The 21,141-nt window shown below is 42.1% G+C and overlaps 1 protein-coding gene across 1 annotated transcript in view; it reads right to left on the bottom strand.

The window, feature by feature from the left end:
• Positions 1-871: 871 nt before the first annotated feature.
• LOC136872503 (probable G-protein coupled receptor CG31760) overlaps positions 872-21,141 on the bottom strand; it is a 991,355-nt gene continuing 971,085 nt past the window's right edge. Inside the window, exons 11-12 of the mRNA XM_067146311.2 lie at positions 14,648-14,827; positions 872-1,790 (exon numbers count right to left, since the gene is read on the bottom strand). Coding sequence (XP_067002412.2) covers positions 1,203-1,790; positions 14,648-14,827 — 768 coding nt within the window. The 3' untranslated portion in view covers positions 872-1,202. The remainder of the gene's footprint in view (positions 1,791-14,647; positions 14,828-21,141) is intronic.

Raw genomic sequence — 21,141 nt, forward strand, 5'->3', positions numbered from 1 at the left:
TAATTCCCTTAGATTGGAGGCTGGATGTCGTCTTTTACAGACGACACATCACATTGTCAAGGTGGTGGGGGTGGTGATTATTCTTTTAGAAGTAAGTACATCTTCTTTTTTACAATTGGTTTTACGTCGGTTTGGTTTTACGTCGCACTGACACAGATAGATCTTATGACGACCGTAGGATAGGAAAGGGCTAGGAGTTGGAAGGAAGCGGCAGCTGCCTTGATTAAGGCACTGTCCCAGCATTTGCCTCGTATGGAAATAGGAAACTACGGAAAATATTCTTCAGGGTTGCCGACAGTAGTCTTCGAACCCACAATCTTCTAAGTGCAAGCTCACTGCACGACGAACTCGCTGAGTCGACGTAAGTGAAACTGGGCATCTGTCCCTTCTTAATACTAATCATAAAAACCGAGCGAGGGGCCGTACGTTTAGGGTCGCGCAGCTGAGAGTTAGACTTCACGAGACAGTGGGTTCGAATCTCACCGTTGGCAGATCTGAAGATGGTTTTCCGTGGTTTCCAATTTTAATGTCAGGGGCTGTACCTGTAAATAAAGCCATGGCCGCTACTTTCCCAACCCTAGCCGTTTCCCATCATTCCGTTGCTGAAAACCTTCGATGTGTTAGTGCGACGTTAAACAAGTAGCATAAAAGAAAAAAAAATAGACAACGCTGACTAGTAACGATGAAGTAGAATGCATGCAACAAGTAATATTCACTGTAGCACATGTCGGTAGCCTTGAAAGGTGAGTCTAATTTACAGGTTACAGTCCAGAAGGATGATTTTGATTTGCCTGAATTTGGGAAAATTAAAAGCTGCAATCAGTGGAAGAGCAAGTCATAAGAAAAACTCAGTGAAGTATCACAGACAGGGTATAATATTTATTGGTCACGATAAAGCCTATGTACAAAGCGTGCTAGCTGCGCAATGGAGACGCTGGGGCATGCGCCGGGGCTCAGAGGCGGCGTGCTCAAGCGTCGCCGTTAGCGACAGTCGCAACTCCTGGTCCAAACTGCTGGCGCGGTTTGCGCCTCTTGTGCGTGGTAGTAGGCTACATGGTGGTGGGGAAGCGGACGGTAGCCTGAAACAAGGTAACAACACGGGGGTTCATGATTTCAATCACTTCCATTCAGTTCATAACACACAACTGTCTTTTTAAGTAATACATTTTAACCGAGAGCTTATTTTAAAACAATAGTCGTTTTTACACTGTCACTTCTTCAGTGAAGCGATTTTTGTCGTCCAAGTTAATGATAATAGCATGAGTCCTTGCATGTCCTGACTTAAGGTTTCGGCTCCTTTTGTGTTCACCAGGACTTGTAGCGTCCGATGCACCGGCTGAAGAGGAGGCAGCATCGGTGCCTGTCCCGCTGGCACGGCTACGTTTACGACGGCCACTGCTTTTCTTACACGTACTTGAGAGTTCTATATCGGGGGCAGGCGTTGGAGGAGGCTCTGCCTCCGTTGTAGCCGTCGTTGTTACCGTCGTTGGCGCTGATGAAACTGCAGCACATTCTGTAGCACCTGTCGACTTAATAGAGCTATGTCTTGACTGGGGAGGGCTTGCACTTCCCGGGAGAAGGCCCCCGGCGTCCTCGCTGGGCAGAACTGCAACCGCCAGCACGTTGTTGGGCTGCAGATGCTCAGTTACAGGGGCAGTGTCTTCTTCTATGACTGGCTGGCGTGCTGCTTCCTGCATGGCGGAGATTTTGGCAGCAAGATGGCGGTTGCCTAACCGCATGTTCCTCTCCTTGAGCATGTCAAGCTGCGCGTACAGCCTTTGGAACTCCTCCTGGAACACGCCGAACAATTATCAATTAATTAGTGCCAAGTAGTTACCTAAAAGTTAGCGTTAACCTCAAGGAATACATCTTTATTGATGGAAAAAATACACATTTGTTGTCATTAATGCTTTCACGGCCCGTACTTAAAGACATGATACTGTATAGGCTTTTGGACTTATGCCGGGTGAAATTCTTAACGTTTCGCAGAGATCTGTGCTCTGCGTCCTCAGAAGAAATCTCGACTGTCCACGAGAAAGGTTTCTTAAACAATGGAACTTTAAATTTGGACGTTATGATAGAAGTGGAAACATGATAGTTCATTCGCCACCAGATGGCCCCCAGGACGTGGCAACGCTAGCGTTCGAAGCGGAAGCTGACCGAACAGTCACAATCAGTCCGGGGCTATCTGTTGATGAATGAACGTACCATGTTTCCACTTATATTATAACGTCGAAATTTGAAGTGTCATTGTTTAAGACGCCTTTCTCGTGGACAGTAGAGATTTCTTCTGAGGACGCAGAGCACAGTTCCCTGCGAAACGTTAAGAATTTCACCTTATTTTCTTGACACGGCATAAGCCCAAAAGCTTATACAGTACACATTGTTCTAGGCGATTTCTGACAAAAGAGTAGTGTTACGAAAATATTGCGAAGTTTGAGCCGAGAGACTTAGGAAAATGGAGATGTGCTGTTCGACTAAGCGGTATGTTCCGAGCTGCCAGTGGAGGATGGCGTGATTAATAGGGAGCCCGGCGTTGGTCGGCTTGCCTTGGCGGTGACGGCAACTGATCATCCGTTGCTTTTTCTGGCCTGCTGCAGCCACTGTGTCCTCGAGGATTTTAAGTTTTGTATTTGTAATCATTGGCCGAAGAACAGGCTATCAGTGGCCACCCACTACCATGGTGGACCACAGCCTGCACTATACATTGAATGGCTAAAAGTCATGGGAAGGGGCGTCCCATGACCGTGTATGACTTCTGAGCGTTGCGGCTAGCTGCGGCGAAGCTGAGCAGCCTGTCACAGGAACCAGTGTCGTGAGGATGGCAACACGTCTCGAGTTAACCAACTTTGAACGTGGGATGATCATCGGTGTACGGCACATAGGTCATAGGATACTTCCAAATAGCAGACGAAAGCTACACACTTTCGTTTGTAATAATTATTGCTGGACCGAGTGGCTCAGACGGTTGAAGCGCTGGACTTCTGGCGCCGACTTGGTAAGTTCGATTCTGGTTCATTCCGGCGGTAGTTGAAGATGCTCGAATACGTCAGCCTCGTGTCGGGAGGCACAGAATCACCATTTTCCCGGTGTGAATGGGATGACTGAAGCCCCATCTAGTGGCGAGGAAAGGAATTGTGCCGGCTGCCGAAGCCTGTCGCACTCCTCTGGGGCAGTGATTAATGGCTGACAGATGAAATGAAATGATGGTAGAAAGTGTTGCTGGAATGAAAGATGACAGGGAAAATTGGAGTACCCGGAGAGAAACCTGTCCCGCCTCCGCTTTGTTCAGCACAAATCTCACATGGAGTGACGGGGATTTAAACCACGGAACCCAGCGGTGAGAGGCCGACGCGCTGGCGCCTGAGCCATGGAGGCTTATTTTCACAAATCCGTTACCCAACCCCTAAATAACTCACTTCATCTGAATCTCCTGGTCAGAGAGAAGTCGTTACCTTCTAGATGGTCCGCCTTTCCCTCCACTAGCGGAGGAGTGAAAACTTGCTTTAAAGAAAAGAAGGCGATTAAAAACTAGATGTATTAGGTAACATGTTCTGCAAAATAATAATGGGGGCTACCAGAACGTACAGCTAACAGCGGAGTTAGAATTATATGTGAATATATATTGTAAGTAAAATAGCAGATATAACTAAAAATATAACCAAATATAGGTTAAGATTAAAGAAGGAAACGGAAAGAATATATTAACTTTTGTATACCAACTTCTAAAGGATGATTGCTGGGTAAACAAGGTGAAAAGGATGCTTGGTAGAATAAGATTGGGACACTACTAGGATAAAGAGATTCAGAACGAAGAAAAGAAGCTGAGTAAGAAAGTAAATATTCGAGCAGATGATCATGGCAGAATGTAGTACCAAAATAACATTACTTCAATTCTATGAAATTAGCAAAAGTTTGTCAATAAACGAAGATTTATGAATTGATAATTAAAAGGTATTGTGTGGTGACTAATGAGTATAAGAATAAGGGTCAAAGAGAGAAACATGAGAAGAACTGTTGTTGTTGTATGGGTAAATAATGGAAGAGGCACATCTGTTGAGAGTATGTAGGAAGACAGACTCACTAAGATAAAATACCTAGGTAGTGAATTAAATGAAATAAGTTTCATTATGATAGATCCGTATTGAACTGTGATTACAACAGAGTTAAACCAATGTATTATTAAGGTCCACCTTTTCAATACAAAATATACAGAGTTTAAATTACATAAATGATTAGGGACTAGTTTCGACCTAATATTAGGTCATCATCAGCCTAAAGCAAAATTAAAACATAAATACCGAAGAAATCAAACAATGTAAAGACACATAAGGTCTCGTAAATGTACATACCATGTGAGATATTGAGAAAAGAATTATAGAGACGTGCAGCACTATGTTAAAAAAAGAACTCCATGGCAGAGATTCATAAAAAGTCCAGTGCGCATTAAAAGGATGTTAAAGATAGGAATCTCTGAGTTGCTGGATAAGGAGATTAGTATATGCTTGCTCCTTTAAGATGCTGTTATCCAACTGAAGAACAACTGAGCCGAAGTCACGTCGTTTATTTACGATTAAAGTCCAGTGGGCCGTACAGGATTGAAAAGTTGTTAGGGATGGACATCTTTCAGTTGTAGGTCAAGTATATGCTTGCTCCTTAAATGTGCTGTTGTACATTCGAAGAACAACTGTGATAGCTGATAGTAGCGCAGCGAGGGCTGTGGACCCAGTCAGTTGGAGAGTGTCGTGCGGGATGGAAGTAACCCGTGTTGAGCAGTGCGCTTACATCAAAATAGCCGTTCTCCGAGGGAGAAATGCGATGGGATGTCACAGTGAATTAGTGGAAGCCCTCGGGAATAATGCCCTACCATACCGTACAGTAGCACGGTGGGTAGGAAAGTTTCAACAAGGACGTGTGTCAACCAGTGATGAGCAACGTTCCGGACGATCTGTCAGTGTGCGGACCGACGTGGCACGTGCCGTCATCGAGCAGCTCCTGGATGAAGATAGGCGATGGACGCTGCTGGAGTTAGAGAGGGCAAGTGGCATCGAGAAACGCACCGTCCACAGGATATTGCGTAATGAACTACAACTGCGCAAAATCGCATTGCGGTGGGTACCGCATGCACTGACGGAAGTTCAAAGGTGGGTGCGCTATGCAATATGCTCCGACCACCTTGAACGCTGGCAACAGGACGGCGATCAATTCTTGTCACGAATAATCGCCATCGATGAATTTTGGGCCAGGGCATACGAACCAGAACTGAAACGTCAGTCCGCGGAGTGGCGACATGCTGGATCACCAAGGAGGCAGGAGGTCCGTCAGAATCTTTCCCCAGTCAAATTGATGGTGATCGTCGCGTATGACGTAAGGGGTGTCATTGTTTGCCACTTTGTTCCACATGGCAGAACAGTGACCGCACAGTACTACATGGACTTCCTGGTGAGACAGGTACGACGTGACGTTCGGGAGAAACGTCCGGATCTTGTGGACAGTGCAATAATCCTGCACGACAATGCAAAACCACATAAAGCAGAGTGTGTAGGGAAGCTACTGCGACGTTGGGGATGGGAAGAATTGGAGCAACCACCGTACTCTCCCGACATTTCGCCCTGTGACTTTGATCTCATTCGAAAGATTAAGGAACCGCTACGTGATAGGCGGTTTGCAACACAAGAGGACATTGCTAATGCTGTGCGCCAACAGGTGACCCGATTCACACATGGTGCGGCAAATGCTGAGGCAGATGGTATTCAGCGCCTCCCACATTGTTGGCAGCGTGTGGTGTCAGTAGCAGGGGACTACTTTGAGGGTCTTTAGGCCCAGGTTTGTCATGTCAACTTTATGTGTACTGTGCTGTCATTCTTTTGCACTGTATACTACGGTAATAAATTAGTGTATTACGATATTTCAGCGCTATTCATTATCCACACATGTAGTTAACACCTTGTCCTCTCGTTTGTTTATGTCACATTTTCCAACCAGACTGGTATCTTCAAGGAAAAAATAGTTGCCATGACTTTTGCCCCAACCCTCATATATTTTAAGCCAAGCTTAAATGCGAAATGTTAGTTTCTGTATGTGCATTATATTCTCAATCAGTAAAATGCTAAGGGTTATTTTTAATTTTATATTGGTGTTATGGATGAACTCACATTTAACAAACATGTGCTGTGGATGCGGTACGTGCTGCCATCTGCATTGCGGCTGTAAACGCAATTCTGGCGGCACAGAGCTGGCAGTACATAGGCACTGAGACCTTAGCGTTTGTAGGCTAAGCTGAGACGGCGGTGTGCAGGCCCTACGTAGTTTTAACTCATGCCGATAGATGTGGCTGTCATCACGGTGAATATGAGACAAACACTTTGCTGAAAAATTCGTATTTTTCTTTTAAAAGTACAAAAGTCGTGGTCATGAGAAGTTCATTGCATTTTTTTGGTAAATAATACGTAACAATCTATAACTGGTACCAATTTTAGCTATCGATACGTCCTCATTTTCTCATTATATCTGTGAATGACAGACTGAATAGGGAGTTTATATTTATATAGATATTGGTAATAAAATATCAAGGCAGTAGCGTTCCTCCTGACTTCATTAATATTTTCCTATCAGATTCATTGTTTTTTGGGTTGGTGCATAAGTTCGTTAGCGTTTTTCCATAGGTTTATTAAACGTATCAGATATACGTAAGAGGGAAGTTAATCATCAGTAATATATTCTGCTGCACTATTTACAACAGTCTGCCAAAGTTGCGGTAGTTTTCGATTCCGCGCTTGTAGAAATCAGGTAGTTTTGAGTTGAGGAACTCGGCAAGCCATGTTCGGAGCGCATTTTCATCCGGAAAGGTAGTTCCGTGAAGGTTGTTCGAATGAGAGCGGAAAAGGTAAAATTCTGAGGGCGCAAGATCAGATGAATAAGTTGGGTAGGGAATGACTTCCCAACCCAACTCCTATATAGTGTTTTTTTGTTAGTTTAGCAGAGTGCTGTCAGGCAGCATCACTAAACCTAATCTTGCTGGTCGTTTTTCTTGAATTGCGTCTACAAGACGTCTCAGTTGTTGGCAATAAATGTCAGCAGTGATGGTTTCACCTCGGGGAAGCAATTAGTAATACAGCACCCCGTCGCTGCTCCAGCAGAGACATGCAGATGTGCGCAGGTTTTTGTACGGGTAGTAGCTTTTCTGTTTGTGCTCAACCATTCCTTTAATGTTAGCATACAGACACAATTTCTCGTCACCGGTAACGATATGGGATAGGAATAGTCGGCGGTGTTCACGAACCAATCGATGACGAGCAAGCAGAGATGTACATAAGGCCACTCGTTGATTTTTGTGGTTTTGGCTTAGAGCATGCGGTACCCATACACCCGACTTTAACACCTTGCCCATTGAATGGAAATGTCGCACGATGGTGGAATGATCACCATCACATTTGTCGGTTCTCGAGTACACTGACATGGATCATTTTGGATTAATGCGTTTAACCGTCCGACTCGTTGGCTGAATGGTCAGCGTACTGGCCTTCGGTTCATAGGGTCCCGAGTTCGATTCCCGGTCGGGTCGGGGATTTTAACCTTCATTGGGTAATTCCATTGGCCCGGAGACTGGGTGTTTGTGCTGTCCCCAACACCCCTTCAACTCGCACATAACACTATCCTCCACCACAATAACATGCGGTTACCTACACATGGCAGATGCCGCTCACTCTAATCGGAGGGCCTGCCTTACAAGGGCTGCACACGAAATTATTATTATTATTATTATTATTATTATTATTATTATTATTATTATTATTATTATTATTATACCGGTTGGTACACCTATAAGCCGCATATTTTAATTTTCTGCCTTAAATTACTCCTCTACAGCTGAAAATCTGAACTTTAAAACTGAATTAATTCAACCGTTTATCTGAAGATGTCACTGTATTAATTCCGAATTGTTTTTGTTTACTAATTATCAAGAAGTGTGGACATTCTCTCACAGATGTCTCTACCAAAAACTATGACCATGCACCCTGGTGCGAAGTGAAGGAACTTTTGTTGAAGAAACTTTGTATTTATAAGTTTTGGTCTTTACTAAATTTTGTTCTTTCATTTGTGGGTTGGCAATATTAAGCTTTCTTTCCGCCTGTTTTGAACTTAGCCAATTAGTAATTTCTGTAATTAATTTTCCACCTATCAGAGGTTTCTTCTTCGAATTTCCATGTGTAACTCTTAGCTACCCAATAAAGTTGAGTGGGTGTGTCTTTATTATTCATGAAAGGTCTCGAATCTTCCACGAGGGTTAAAAAACTGCTGATTTTCTCGGTTCTTCGCCACTTCAACAACATCTAGCTTAGTGTATGGAAGTATAGCAGGGGGCGGGAAGCGCCTCTTCCTTCGGGCAGCAGCTCTTCAACAAGGTAATGGCCGTTTAACATCTTTTTTTTTCTTGCTAGCTCAGCAGTTTAACCCGCGGGGCAGGTTCGAAATCTTTAATATGTAAACTATAACTTAAAACATGTAAACCTTTTCCTATCTTGTAAAACTTAATTTATCTCCAACTGTAATTCGGGGATAGAGAGTGCTTTACCCTCTCGAGCTCCCCTTCATTTTGAATTTGAGGTGACTACGTTTTCGTAACCATTTTTCTCTTCCTTCTTAATGTGTTAAATTTATTTTGTATACAAGTTACCTCCTTAGATTGGGATTAGCCCCTGTGCAATAGGCCTAATGCCTCTTAGGTTTTAAAATGTGTATTTAGGAGTGCTAATTCACGCCTCCATTCCTTTTGCGGTTTGGGCCGTTTTATTTAACCTAGTATTTGTCCACTAAGGCCCGGTAGAATGGGTACAAGATACCCCTGTTTCTTTGTAAGTGTGCCTTGAGGGCAGTTTGTAGTAAAGTCCGTTTATGGCCTTTTGATAGGCTTGAAAGATTGAGAGCGGTCAGCTCTTTCTGGTATATTGAAAGGTGCCTCTAGGAGGCTTGATATTACTAGGCGGGAGCAAGTGCTCCATGTTATTAGGGGTTTTCTGCCCTTTGGTAATATGTTGGTTGTGAGCTGAGAGCTCAGGAATTGTAAAAAATAGGGCTTGTGGCCCAGATTGTTAAAAATATCTAAATCTCGGCTTTCTTGGTCTTGTACCTGATTTGACTTGTACTCGTTAAGTTTTCAAATTCTATGTAAAAATTTGTTAAATTTTGTTGTCTGTTGAAAATATAACCTTTATCTAAATTATAAATTCATCTTTCGGACTTGTAGTTAGACCCATTTCAGCCCGGACCTTTTCACCTCTGCTGATCCACCAAAACACGGTAACAATTATTATTATTATTATTATTATTACTAGTGTGTGCCAAAAGCTTGGGTTCTGTTCCAAATTTCTCCGCGGCTCTCATATGGAGTACGGGTATACGACGTTGTTCATGATGATTCGTCCGTCGAGTGAGGACGTTAAGGACATTATATTTCTTTGACTTGACAAACACTTACTACTAAGTATTTACACTAAAGTGAGATACATTCTTGCCAGTTATTCTAACATTTTCTTGTAAAAATAAAGTAACTAATTAAATCAGCAAGAATAAACTGAATAATTAATAATATAATTAATGATCCTCCGCCGCATACGGTGGCATTGATTACGAATATAAACCTTACTTTCGCCTGACACGCATCCTCGTAATTAGTATTAGACAAAGAAATTGTCGCGTGGTAGGAATTATTTGATAAGACTGATAAGACATAACCTGGATCTTACCTTTTGCGTCCAGGTAACGTCTTCAGTCTCTTTATTTTCTACAACAGTTTCTAGGTTCTGTAATACATATTTAATTAATTTTAATTTTTTTTGTATGTGTAGATTTCAGTCCAAATTCTTTTCCTGACCTGAACTTCAACATTGTAGCCTAATAAGAGTCTAATATTGGACTCTAGTAACACAATTTCAAAATGATAGCGTTAAGAATACGAAAACACCAGGTAACAAGTATACCACCACGCTAAATTTCACTATATTTTCAGTTATCTTATTGCCAAAGCAATAAAAATGTTACTACATCTTCCGCATAACAATACCGTAGTTGAAATCCGTTGGTAGTACGTAAGAAAATATTTAACTTTTAGTTTGCAAAACTGTAGTCTACGTATCTGGCCGTTTATCTGACAGTCGTAGTACAGGCCCTTAGTTGTGTACTGACTGCATTCTCGAGCAGGGGTTGTCGAGGGAACTGTCACAATTAGTCAACATTCCGTCGCTAACGGGAAACTTAGGACTATGAGAATTTATTTGTCGTGAATGGGACACTTAATGGAAACTTCTTGATCCGTCGCAAATGGGAATCATCGCAAACGGGAAGACACCTTTCCTACGTATGTTCTAGTTATGGTATTGTCATTGGAACAGGACAAGTTACTTTTAATTTGATTTTGTTATGAAATGCTTTAATGTGCGTTTGGTTAGAAGATACTGTAGGATTTAATGTATTGCAAGGGGTAAAGCCGCCTCTGTGGTGTAGTGGTTAGTGTGATTAGCTGCCACAACCGGAGACCCGGGTTCGATTCCCGGCTCTGCCACGAAATTTGAAAAGTGGTACGAGGGCTGGAACGGGCTCCACTTAGCCTCGGGAGGTCAACTGAATAGAGGTGGGTTCGATTACCACCTCAGCCATCCTGGAAGTGGTTTTCCGTGGTTTTCCCCACTTCTCCTCTAGGCAAATGCTGGGATGGTACCTAACATAAGGCCACAGCCGCTTCCTTCCCTCTTCCTTGCCTATCCCTTCCAATATTCCCATCCCCTTGCAAGGCCCCTGTTCAGCATAGCGGGTACTGGTCATCCTCCACAGTTGTATCCCGACCCAGAGTCTGAAGCTCCAGGACACTGCCCTTGAGGCGGTAGAGGTGGGATCCCTTGCTGAGTCCGAGGGAAAAACCGAGCCTGGAGGGTAAACAGATAAAGACTAATAATAAGAAGAAGCTAGGGGTAAAGTGTCAATTTAATTTCTGTAATGGACACAAACGTTTCGCAGGTTAAGCAACAACACCACGCATCTGAGTACGTGTAAAGAAAAATGAACCGTACCGTACCGTACTGTACTGTAGTGATCTATGTTTACTTGACGTATTTACCCACTCCCATAGCGAAATGTATTTAAGGTTCATTGTTATTGACACATGTGCATAGGAAAATGATCACAACCAAAATTGCTCTGATGAACAACATATCCAGGGTTGACCAGCCTTAAGGAAAATAATGGACAGGAAGAGCGGTGCTGTTATTCCTTAACCGACGATTTTATTTCATGTATGAACACCCCTTTCGGATATCACGTTCCGTTAATACAGTTGTCTGCATATCCACCTCCGTGTAAAGGTTAGAGTTATGAGCTGCCATTCTCAGAGGTCCGGATTCAATTCTTGGCAAAGCCAAAAGTTTAAAATTGTCAGTAATGCTAGTATGGAGGTAAATGTCCGGCTCCATGGCTAAACGGTTAGTATGCTGGCCTTTGGTCACAGGGGTCCCGGGTTCGATTCCCGGCAGGGTCGAGAATCGCACCTATCTATAAGCAAGGGAACAGGAAGGATTGCAACAACTATCGAGGTACCTCACTGATTAGTATACCAGGCAAAGTATTCACTGGCATCCTGGAAGGGAGGGTGCGATCAGTCGTTGAGAGGAAGCTGGATGAAAACCAGTGTGGTTTCAGACCACAGAGAGGCTGTCAGGATCAGATTTTTAGTATGCGCCAGGTAATTGAAAAATGCTACGAGAGGAATAGCCAGTTGCGTTTATGTTTCGTAGATCTAGAGAAAGCATATGACAGGATACCGAGGGAAAAGATGTTCGCCATACTGGGGGACTATGGAATTAAAGGCAGATTATTAAAAGCAATCAAAGGCATTTATGTTGACAATTGGGCTTCAGTGAGAATTGATGGTAGAATGAGTTCTTGGTTCAGGGTACTTACAGCGGTTAGACAAGGCTGTAATCTTTCACCTTTGCTGTTTGTAGTTTACATGGATCATCTGCTGAAAGGTATAAAATGGCAGGGAGGGATTCAGTTAGGTGGAAATGTAGTAAGCAGTCTGGCCTATGCTGACGACTTGGTCTTAATGGCAGATTGTGCCGAAAGCCTACAGTCAAATATCGTGGAATTTGAAAATAGGTGCAGTGAGTATGGTATGAAAATTAGCCTCTCGAAGACTAAATTGATGTCAGTAGGTAATAAATTCAACAGAATTGAATGTCAGATTGGTGATACAAAGCTAGAACAGGTCGATAATTTCAAGTATTTAGGTTTTGTGTTCTCCCAGGATGGTAATATAGTGAGCGAGATTGAATCAAGGTGTAGTAAAGCTAATGCAGTGAGCTCGCAGTTGCGATCAGCAGTATTCTGTAAGAAGGAAGTCAGCTCCCAGACGAAAGTATCTTTATATCGGTCTGTTTTCAGACCAACTTTGCTTTACGGGAGCGAAAGCTGGGTGGACTCAGGATATCTTATTCATAAGTTAGAACTAACAGACATGAAAGTAGCAAGAATGATTGCTGGTACAAACCGGTGGGAACAATGGCAGGAGGGTACTCGGAATGAGGAGATAAAGGCTAATTTAGGAATGAACTCGATGGATGAAGCTGTACGCATAAACCGGTTTCGGTGGTGGGGTCATGTGAGGCGAATGGAGGAGGATAGGTTACCTAGGAGAATAATGGACTCTGCTATGGAGGGTAAGAGAAGTAGAGGGAGACCAAGACGACGATGGTTAGACTCGGTTTCTAACGATTTAAATATAAGAGGTATAGAACTAAATGAGGCCACAACACTAGTTGCAAATCGAGGATTGTGGCGACGTTTATTAAATTCACAGAGGCTTGCAGACTGAACGCTGAAAGGCATAACAGTCTATAATGATAATGTATGTATGTATGTATGTATGTATGGTTAATTTCGCTGGAACGGGGGCTGGATGTATGTGTCGTCTTCATCATCATTTCATTCTCATCACGACGCGTAGGTCGCCTACGGGCGTCAAATCAAAAGACCTGCATCTGGCGAGCCGAACTTGTCCTGGGGCACTCCCGGCACTTTTAATAAAAACCATACGCCATTTCATTTCATTTCATGGAGGTAAATAGCTACATACAGCTCGCCTCCGTTGGAGGTGTGCCAGCAAAGAGCTGTACTATCTCGGGACGAGGACGCTTTACTTAATGTGTTGCGTACATCAGGTCTCGGTTAATTGAACTATATCGTACCTCTGGTAAATGGCGAGTAAGAATGAAATGCGAGTTGTTGTTTACAATGGAAGCTTGTCATTGGGTATACAACCGCAGGATAGAGTATGCTCGCAACGTGCACAAATACGGGCAGTGGGTACACACATTTAAGGAAAGACTAGGTAAACAACATATAGGGAATTTGCCACCTGGGCGACTGTCCTAAAAGCAGATCAGTGAAAACTGATCACACACTGTCCCAGTGTTGCAATTAACAACTCGAGAACTGTACAAGCAACAGACAGGAAACGTGCAACTGAACAATTCTATCACCAAGATCTATTAACAATACTGTACCCATGCATGAGTTGCCTTCCACGCTGTATAGGCTTCGTGATTTAATTCGACCCAACTTAAACTATTCCTGTGGTATGAGACGCACATAATTCTGGCATAGGCGAAAACAGTATTGTTGATCGACACAAAATAATGTCTCTCCGCTTTTGTCTAGTGCATTATTTATTTACTAAAATAAATAAATAAATAAATAAATAAATAAATAAATAAATAAATAAATAAATATTTTGGGCTGTCGCCTAAGTGGCAGATTTCCTATCAGTTTATTACCTAGTCCTTTCTTAAATGATTTCGAAAAATTTGGAAGTTTATCGAACATTTCCGTTAATAAATTATTTCGATCCCTAATTCATCCTCCTATAAAGAATATTTGCTCCAATTTCTCCTCTTGATTTTCAATTTTTTTAAAATATTATGATATTTCCTACCTTTAAAAGCTCCACTTAAGCTTATTCGTCTACTAATATCATCCCACGGAATATACCGCTGAGCCGAGCAGCTCGTCTCTTTGGTGCCAAGTCTTCTCAGCCCAAAGTTTGTAACATTTTCGAAACACTGCTCTTTTGTCGGAAATCAAACCGAACATATTGTGCTGCTTTTCTCCGGATCTTTTTCACTTCACATATCAAGCAATCCTGGTGTGGGCCCCTACACTGGAACCATACTCTAACTGTGGTCTTACCAGAGACTAATGTTAGAGTACCGTTGCCCAATGATTTAATTATGCTAAACACAGTAACATGGAAGATATCTAATACCATCAACATGGAGGTTCGAAAGAACTTCGTGAAATGTTTTGTATGGGGGTATTGTAAGCTATAGGTCAGAAATATGGACCATGGAAAATTGACAATCTGTCCGGATACAATATCATTCATTTTGCCAAATTTATACTACCTGTAATGGCTTTAGTAGACGGGACGAGAGTAATAAAATAAAGCCTAAAATATAACCAACAGAATACTGACTATTAATTATTTATGTACTGTATGCACGGATCAAGTTATTTCAGAATGAATATGAATGTGCAGCCATACAAAAATACTTGAGTTCTTTCTTTTAGCCAAGTGATTTTCCTTCCAAATTCTTACCTGTACGTCAAGCTCTCCCAAAGCACTGTATTCCAGCTGGCCGGCTGTTGAGGAGTGAGTACTAGGTGCACATTGGGAGTTGCCTGCCCGCGGTCGGGCAAGGAATTTGGCAGTGGGAGGCTTGGGGGTAGCTCCAGAACCATCGTCTGACTTGCCGTGGCCTCGTAGTACAAGGTAAACCTAGAAGAAATAAACAAACAAGTCATTTCCTTACGAAACTGAATAAAAATCAAATCAATTCTAGCCCTTTGTTGCATGGTGTAGCATATATGCAACATAGATTAACAAATTGATTTGCACGCCTCTGATGTGTATTTCATGAACCAGTGCATGTTTCACATGTGTATCAAAATGTTTATAGAATATCTTTGACCTTAATTTCCCATTTTTATATTTTTTATGTCGTAACTAGTTTGAATTTAATTACATAATGCTGCTTTATTTAAAAACTTACTGACAGTATTTTTTAAATACTTTTCCCTTTCTATAATCCTTATGGAAAGTACAAAAATAATTTTTAAACATGAAAATAAAAAAAAATCATGCATTTAAGGGCTGGGCTTCGCTCTTATGGGAACGTCTAAGAGAATGCAGTGTCACATGGTAAGCGGCAACGAGACGTTCAAACTCCCGTAAAAGTTGCACAAATCGCACAGATCAACAACAAATACTTGCGTGCGAGGCCATACCCTGTTATTATGTTACTTTGCTAACTGTTTTACATGGCATTAACACAGAGGGGCATAACGTAATTCTAGACAAGGAAATGAGTAGGCAGAAGCCAGGCAATTTGGCTGGTGAGGAAATGCAAAGAAATGGGGGGGGGGGGAAGGTTACAGCTGCAGCTGAGATTCAGATCTAGGATGGGTGGGGACCAATAATACATCAGCGGTATTCTTCGGCTGCCGTAAGAGATGGCTAAATGTGGGGCCTGTAAGGTCCTTCAACTTGGGAGGTGGATTGTTGAACGGGTTCCCTTGTTGAATTTGTTATTGCTTCCAATTACTTGTATCCTTGCTTTCATCTTACCTATCCGACCTCCCCTGGTCAACTCTTGTTCATTTCCGACCCCAACGGTATTAGATTTGTGAGGCCTAGGAAGTCTTTCATTTTCATGCCCTTCGTGACCCTTATCTTTCTTTTACCGACACCTTCATTTTCGAAGTGTCGAGGCTCTGCCTATTTTCCCTCTAATTATTGTTGATACAGGATGGTTGTCCAGTCGAACTCCTCTTAAAGCAATCACCACCACCACCTCGACTCCCGTTGGTGGAAACAAAATCACTTCAGAATTCTTTTTAATAGTGGTTTTACGTCTCACAAAGGTTTTCGGTGACACAAAGTTAGGAAAGGGCTAGGATGGGGAAGAAAGCGTCCGTAGCCTTAATTAAGGCACAGCGCGATCTGAAAATGGAAAATCACGGAAAACCACCTTAAGGACTGTCAAAGTTGGGATTCAAACCCACCACCCCACGAATACAAGCTCACAATTACGGGAACCTTCTACTCAGTATACTTGCTCGGTACTATCAGAATGTTTGCAGAAATGGTGGTACACAATTTATAATCACTACATCACGTGCCAAAAGCGTGGATTCAATTCCAAACTTCTACGTAGCATCCATGAAAATCCGCAGCCTGTTTCTGGTCATTCGACCGGGTCAGGAATGAAATGAATGAAGCCCTCATCTAGCGGTGAGGATATAAATTGTGCCGACTGCCGAAGCCTGTAGCACTCCTCTGGGCAATGATTAATGACTGGCAGATGAAATGATATTAGAGGGTGTTGCTGGAATGAATAATAACAGGGAAAACCCGCAGTACCCGGAAAATAAACCTGTCCCGCCTCGGCTTTGTCCAGCACAAATCACACATGGGATGACCGGGATTTGAACCACGGAGCCCAGCGGTGAGAGGCTGGCACTTTGCCACCTGTGACACGGAGGCTCTACTTAGTGTCCATATGGAAGTAAAGTTACTCAAATTATCTACTAATTAAAAACGGACTTGCATACTTTTACCTGAAAACTCACAAGTTCTTCCACTGATAACTTCATTCTTGTTGGAATCTAATCTCTTCCTCGGTCGCTATCGACTACTCATTTTACAGAGTGCAGTCACTCTGGTTGATTTACCCATTAAGAACCACATCTATCTCAGTCACTAACTCACTTATACAGTACACACTGTGGCTACTCTGACCACTACTCTTATACCTTCATATCTTCCACACAATATAAATAACATTTGTTTGAGCGCCAGTTGCTTTTTTTTTAAGAAAAACAACAAAATTCGGTAGAGCATACCTCTTATATCAATTATCTCAAGGCGTGAGGTGATAAACTCACATATCTGGCAATATACAGGGATATGGATCAGGACAATATTAAATTACTGTTGCATTTCCACAATTGAGGATTGTACATGGAACTGGAATCACTTATTATAATTAAAATAAAACTGAGTTTATGACTATAATTTACGTCACAATGAACAATCATTGACGTCTTTTAATTTAACTAAAGAAATATATTGTGAGATTTGCGGTACTAAGAAAAGGAAAATTTAATCTAAACAAAAAAAGCTATTGGCATGAACTTGAAGTGAGATGTGATATCGCCGCTGATTACACTCTTCTTCATGTTATGAATGCATAACATGTCTGATGCTTTAATTACCTGTTGTCTGCATACACCGCTGTTGAACTTGAAAATTCTTGGGAAAACCTGTGAGCTGAAGTCGGGAGCCGTCTGTTGTAATCTTCTTATATAACAAGGAGTTGGCCTACATACCATGCACGCGTGTAGGGAGCTCCGATGTAATTACGTCCACTCAATATATTTTAAATAATTGGAAAATATTATTGAAACATCTTGTGAAGTCCATCCTCACAAGAAGATGATGTTTCTTTATCAGCATAGTACCCGTCTCTGCTCGGATACAAGCACCACTTGTAGACTTCCTCGATGATTACCTCTTCAAACACAACTCTTAGCTCTGACCATCACACTAAGACCACTTCTTCCATTTGATACATCTGACTGTTACATATGATCTGCACGATATGAACTGCTTATGAACTGAGTACGAACAGAAGAACTATCAACTGAGTAGATATGATCTGAATACCTCTCACTACCGTTGCCTCGACTTATATCACCTCGCGATGACGACTCATCTCCCCACTCACTGTTCATCCCTTCCACTTCCACATACAGTAGCTGGCGAATACTGACACTTGGTCGCAATCACGTGTCCACGCACTGATGTCATCAGTCATGTGTCGTCTAAGCGTACCCAAGCGGTCCGAGAATGACTATACCGAATGCGTCACCGGGAAATCTCCTTGTACACAACATTCCCAGTTAAACATAGCCTCGATTGCAAAATACTATGCCAGCTCATCTAGCCAAAGTTACAAGCCACAGCATGACAATATGAAACCAACAAATCTCACTTACTACCATACAGAATAATTACAAACATATTCACTTAACCTATGATGAAATACAATAATATACGTGATACCTAATTATTACAGTCTAAATGATGAGAAACAGAATATATAAAATCTAATGAATCAGGTTAATAATAATAATAATAATAATAATAATAATAATAATAATAATTGTACCGGGCGGTACACCTCTATACCGTTTATTTAAAAGTTGCGCCAGTTGAAACTCCTCTTCTGGAGGAAGGTTGAACTTTATCTACTCTATTAATTCTCTACTTTCTCAGAAGATGTCACCACGTGGAAAATTTTGAGTTTTTGAACTGTGTCACTTTTGATGTGTTTTTGTTTCGCTTGAAGTAAGAAGTGTGAACTTTCTCTTCTAGAGGACACTACTGAAGATCAACAATAGTGCACCCTAGTGCGGAGTCAAAGAACTATTTTGTTGGAGAAATTTTTATTTCAAAAGTTTGTTTCTTGTTAAATTTCTTTCTGTTATGGTTTAAGTTGGCTGTATACCCCTCTTTTTCCCCTTGTTTTAGATTTATCCAATCCCGAATTTCTTTTAGTAATTTCTGACCAATCTGGTGTATCATCCCCCAACTTGTATCTGTTGCGGGGTCCTATCCAATAAAAACATTGTGGGCGGGTGTTTTCTTTCCCCTAACGCCTAGAAACTTCCGCGAGAGTATTTAAACTGCTGATTTTTGGGTCTCTGGGCCACTTCTGTTCCATCTTTCAGTGTGTTAAGTACCTAGCAGGAGGCGGGAGGCGCCTCTTTCTTCGGCAGCGGTCAACAATAAGGTAATGGCCGATTAATAAATTATTTCTTTTCTTGCTCAGCAGTTTAACTCTCGGGGCGGGTGCGAAGCGTTCCACCATGTAACCTTTTCCTAAAATGTAACTAGTCTTTTCTTCTATTCTCTTGAAAAGCTACATACTGGGATAGAGAGTGCTAACCCTCTCGAGCTCCCACTCATAATGTTTTGAGGTGAACTTATTGTTTCTCAACCTATTCTTCGATAACGTAAAACAAATTGTTCTTTTCTAAGTCACCTCTGTAGTATGGGATTATCCCTTGCATCAGTGGCCTAAGAGCCAAAGTAGGTCTTAAAATCAAAGTGTATTAGGAGTGCAAGTTCGCCTCCTCTCAAATTGTTTTAGAGGTCATTTAATTAACCTGCTTTTCATTTAATAGACCTCAGTAGATTGGGTATTTTACCCCTGGGTTTGTGTTCGTTGTGGACAACTTGAAGGTGGAGTTTGGTGTGGCCTGGGAGAGGCTTAAATTAAAGAGCGTGTGGCTCTTTTGGAAACGGAGTGTGGTGTGCCTCGAGGAGGCTTAACTGTGTAATTTGGAGCAAGTGCTCCAGGGTTTGATTGGGGTCTTCTGCCCCTTTGTTAAAATTTGTATATCGGAAAGTTGGGCTAGTTGCTCAAGAATTGTGAACTCAGGGCTCGAAGCCCAAACTCTGTAACCCCTGTAATTGTACATTTCAAATTGTGTTTCGGCTACTAAGTACCTGTTCTTTGTTATTACTTAATATTGAAAAGAAAATATAACCTCGTTAAATTTTACATTAACTTTGATTCCGTAGTTTGAAACCCATTCACGCCCGCACCTTCTTACACCTCTACCTACCGCTAAAACACGGTAACAAGTGGTAGCAGAGCGTGGTTGAATGGGTCTCAATTTAGCCCCTTTTGACGGCTAAACATTGTTTGTTCCGAACTCTAACTATTTTCCCAGTTGCTGGAATTTTTTGAGTTTTTCAAAATTGTTCTGTCACCATGCCCGGCCCTCGCGATGTTCTCCTTCTTAACTATTTGCGCAAGGAGGAGTTGATCTATGAATTAACTATCAGAAATGTGCAATCTGGAGGCACGGTTGCAATAGACACTAACAAGCTTAGAGAGTCCCTTGATTTGCCCATTTCCATCCCCAATTTGGGAGAGAAAGAAATTGACGACTCTCTTTCCACGATCACGGAGAATATTACTGGGCTAGCTTCTGTAGTTAGTTTTTTGATGAAAATGATCCGTCTCCTAATCAAATTAAGCGTGTGCAAGGCAGGCTATATCATTTTTCGAATAGGGTTAACGATCTGTTGTCTCTAAAACTGAATGACGTTCAGAGGAAGGAAGCTAGTACGCTCCTGGAAAATATTTCTGAATTATCTAGTAAGGTCACTCAATTGTTAACTGGGGAAGTTCCTCCCAAATCTGATCAACCCACCATAGTGAATGCAGGTAGTGAGGAAGCGCCTCCCAAGGGAGAAGTTAATAGGATAACCGTTGCTGCTCAAACTATCCCTGCCCCATTGGACAACGAATCTGAACGTCGTGCATCATTGAGTAACATCCGTTCTGAATTAACTTCCTTGCCATTGAAACCTTTACCTACTATGTCACCCGGATTTAGTAGCTTGCCTCATCCATTGGCAATGTTGCTCAGAGGTATATCCAAGTTTTCTGTTAATACCACCAGTGACGTAATTTCATTTTTAAGATTTCTAGTGGAATTTCAGGATCATGCCCTTGTTTTTTCTCTGTCTCCATGTCAAATCTTGCAAATTATCTATCCGTATGCTATTGGTATTCTCTCCGACAAAATAGTAAGAGCCATAGCTGAACAGTCATCCATCGAAGATTTTCTTGCACATCTACTTGCTAATTTTATTCCTGCCCGCGCAAGGTCATCTCTGATTCAGAAATACTATTATCGAGTACAGAGGTTGGATGAAAACTTGGCTGATTTCATACAAGACATTAAGTTTTATACCAGGGTGTTTGCTCTTCACTTCCCTGAGGACCAAATTGTACAAGCTATTGTGGAAGGCATTTCACCATCTTATAGGTCATACTTGTGTTTTGCGGCGTGCCCGCAAACTTTTTCTGAACTTGAAGCGTTGGCCGTCTCAGCGGAAGGAGTTAGATACGCCGATTCTTTGCGTGTAGCGAAAGAACCCCCGCCTTCCTTTAGTAACACTCGGCCTCCACCTCGCCGACCAGTCACACCCCGTAAATGTTATGCTTGCGG

The sequence above is a fragment of the Anabrus simplex genome, chromosome 4 (genome assembly GCF_040414725.1).
Source record: "Anabrus simplex isolate iqAnaSimp1 chromosome 4, ASM4041472v1, whole genome shotgun sequence".
Lineage (NCBI taxonomy): Eukaryota > Metazoa > Arthropoda > Insecta > Orthoptera > Tettigoniidae > Anabrus > Anabrus simplex.